General features: G+C 36.3%; 1 protein-coding gene across 1 annotated transcript; it reads left to right on the plus strand.

The window, feature by feature from the left end:
• Nucleotides 1-1,124: 1,124 nt before the first annotated feature.
• Nucleotides 1,125-3,501, plus strand: LOC132616115 (adenylate isopentenyltransferase-like). The gene is made up of 2 exons (XM_060330711.1): nucleotides 1,125-2,717; nucleotides 2,813-3,501. Exons 1-2 carry the CDS (start codon nucleotides 1,704-1,706, stop codon nucleotides 2,864-2,866), a joined length of 1,068 nt encoding a protein of 355 aa, XP_060186694.1. The 5' UTR covers nucleotides 1,125-1,703; the 3' UTR covers nucleotides 2,867-3,501.

Here is a 3,501-nt window from a genome sequence, read left to right on the forward strand (position 1 = left end):
TTATATATATTAAAAAAAAATACAATACGTAATCTTCTTCTCCATCAAACCACCGCTTCCGCTTTTCTTCTCCACCACTGTCATCGCCGTCCACTACCCTCCACCTCGTCCGCCATTGTCGGTTAATTTACTAAAAAATAACCCATTTACCAAAAATAACCCGCCGGTTTATTTTGCTCTTTTTAACTGCTACAATGAGTTTATTTTGATGAAGATGAGCTTTGTAGACATATCCATGGCTTCCTTTACCTGGAAGATTGTCTCGGGAAAAAGCCTTGGTGGCAGAATTGAAGATCAGAGTAAGAAAACTCTCTAATTTTAAATGGTTTATGGGTTTGATTTTGCGATTCTTTTTTAAGTTCCAGTTGGAAGAAGCGCAGGTGGCAATTGCTAATTCTGCATTGCATGATAAATAACCAATAGAAAAGAATTAGGAAAGTATTGTAATGTGAGAGCAAATTTGGAATTTGAGAAAATAGTGAAGAGAGAGGAAGGGAGAATAGTATAGGAGTATGAGAAAGAATGAACAAGAGAGAAGGGAGAGGCCACAACTATGAAGATAAGTAGGATTTGGGTAAAAAAGTTGAGAAATGTGTTATTTTTTAGTAAATTAACCGGCAGCCGCGGTTGAGGTGGGGCGGTGGACGGCGATGACAGTGTCTGAGACGAAAAGGGAAAGTGGTGATTTGATGAAGAAGAAGATTAAATATTGTATTCCTTTTTTATAAAAAAAATAAAATACATGATAAAAATTAATTGGTATGATTTAACACTAAGATCTAAAGAAAAAATAAATTTATTTACACATGGCACTTATGTGGAGTGATATGAGTCCTAGTCTTAGTTTCATTAATAACAAGAGCAATTTTAACAAGTATGTTAACGAGAGAGACAAATTTAACTCCTAACTCTAACGAAGGGCAAATTTAATCTATAAATCATAGTTAAAGAGTAAATTTGACTCTTTTCCCGCTCAAATTCAATTTAACCCGTCCATTGACATTTGACATCCATACATGTTATAATTTGTTAAATTACACTTATAATATAAATAATTAAATCTTTTCCAAATATCTATATATTGCAAACTTCAATATCAGTAATGCGGGAGAAGCATATAAAAAAGGAGACACTGGACATGAATTCTCTCTCATACCACCAAGTACTACAAAGTCTGTTACCACAAAACATTCCATTCATCTTCCCCTCTTTTAATCCAATAGCAAGGAATAAGTAGAACCCAGAATCACTATATTACAGAAACTATATTCATCCAGTAAGAAGTGACCATGAAGGAGAAGATAAATGTAACGAATAATGTCCATATAGCCTTTCAAGTAAAGCTAGCTCCAACAAAAATAAGAGCTTGAAAATGGTTCATATGTATATATAGAAGAAATATTCAGAAAGAGTCAGAAGCAAATAGTTGAAGATCAAAGAACAAGAACCAGCAAATATATACATATACACATAATATAGTACTATAACAAACCACCCCATTATCTGTTCCACTTTCATCAACCCACCTTCCATTCCTCTGTTTTTTTTACTCTCTTCAGTACTATTCTCTGCGAAAGCAACAATATATATAGCCTTTTTTTCTTTTCTTTTCTTTTTTCTCTTTCATGTTTTATGTATGTTACTGTGCATATAAATAGTTAGCTTATACATCTCACCTTAACACCATCATCATTATCTCCCTTATGAGCAAATTATCATTTCTCTCAACAACAACAACAACAACAACTAATCACTCTCTTTCCTCAAATACTTTCTTTTTCCCAACAAAAATCTCCTTCCCCAAACCCAAAAAAAGTACCCGTAATGTTGTCACATCAACTTTGCAAACTCCAAACACTTCTAAAAAGATCGTCGTAATAATGGGTGCTACTGGTTGTGGAAAATCAAAACTCTCAATCGACCTCGCCACTCGTTTCTTCCCTTCAGAAATTATTAACTCCGACAAAATCCAAGTGTACAATGGCCTTAACATCACCACCAACAAAATCCCAATCTCTGAACGTCGTGGTGTCCCACACCATCTCCTCGGTGAATTCAACGCTACAGAGTCAAAACCCGAGTTTTCTCCCTTTGATTTTCGGTCAACTGCTTCTTCAAGAATAGACGAAATTATTAATCGCGGGAATATCCCGTTTATTGTAGGTGGGTCCAACTCGTATATCTATGCTCTGCTAGCAAAGCAATTTAATTCTACATTAGATGTTTTGGAACCAAGGAATGAACTTCGTTATAATTGTTGTTTTATTTGGGTAGATGTCATGTCGCACGTATTGGAGAAGTATTTAGACAAGCGAGTTGACGAAATGCTTGACTCTGAAATGTTGGAAGAGCTGGAAAATTATTTCAAGAAAGAGGGGTTTTCGGATTCTGGGTCCGGGTTAACGGGTCGGGTCAGTGGGATCCGGAAGGCGATAGGGGTACCGGAATTCGAGAGATATTTTAAAGGGGAAGAATTGTACGAGGATGTAGTGAGGGATATAAAGGAGAATACACGTGTACTGGCGGAGAGACAGGTGGCGAAGATTAATAGGTTGAGAGATGCTGGGTGGGACCTACAAAGAGTCGATGCCACGGAGACGTTTATGGCGGTGATGACGTCAGAATCCGGGAAGAATACGGCGGTGGTGAAGGAAATTTGGAAAAAACAGGTGGTGGAACCAAGTGCCAAGATTGTGAAGAAGTTCTTGTTGGAGCAGGTTGGTTTTCCAGCTATTTCCAGCTTTCAATTTTCCAATGATTATTTTGACTTTTATCTTAATTTTCTTTTTCTTTTTATTTTCTTAATATATAGGTGACAGGCAGTCAATTGAGTAAGAGGGCTGAACTATTAAAATCGAACTCGTGACACTGTGACTCAAGTTATTATGAGGGATGAACTATTGAAGTCGAATTCGTGATATTATGACTCAAATTATTATGAGGGCTGAACTGTTGAAGTCGAACTCGTGATACTGTGACTCAAGTTAATATGAGGGCTGAACTGTTGAAGTCGAACTCGTGATACTGTGGCTCAAGTTATTATGAGGATGAACTATTGAAGTCAAACTCGTGATATTATGACTCAAATTATTATGATGGCTGAACTGTTGATATCGAACTCGTGATACTATGATTCAAATTGTTATGCTGTGTTATCAAGTTGTTTCCGCGAAATATTTTTGGTTAATGAAGGACAAATAGAGAAGTGAATTGGCGACCAATTTTGGGACAATAGGGCGCCGTTGATGTGGATCTGAGCAAGAAAACAGTGTCTTCTAATTCTCTGGTTTATGATGAATTCAGAATCACTTAGTATTTTCAATTTTATCCTTTTATTTTCCATCATTGACCCTTACTTAGTGAGTTTTACATTTGGTTTATAAGTTAGATGTATGTTGCTGTTCATTTTTGTCTGCATAATGAAGAGAGTGGAGAGGGGGTGATGTGCTGGTAAATGGGGTATAAATTTGGTTTTCTATGTAAAGCTTAATAGTTTGTGCT

The sequence above is a fragment of the Lycium barbarum genome, chromosome 10, assembly GCF_019175385.1.
Source record: "Lycium barbarum isolate Lr01 chromosome 10, ASM1917538v2, whole genome shotgun sequence".
NCBI lineage: Eukaryota > Viridiplantae > Streptophyta > Magnoliopsida > Solanales > Solanaceae > Lycium > Lycium barbarum.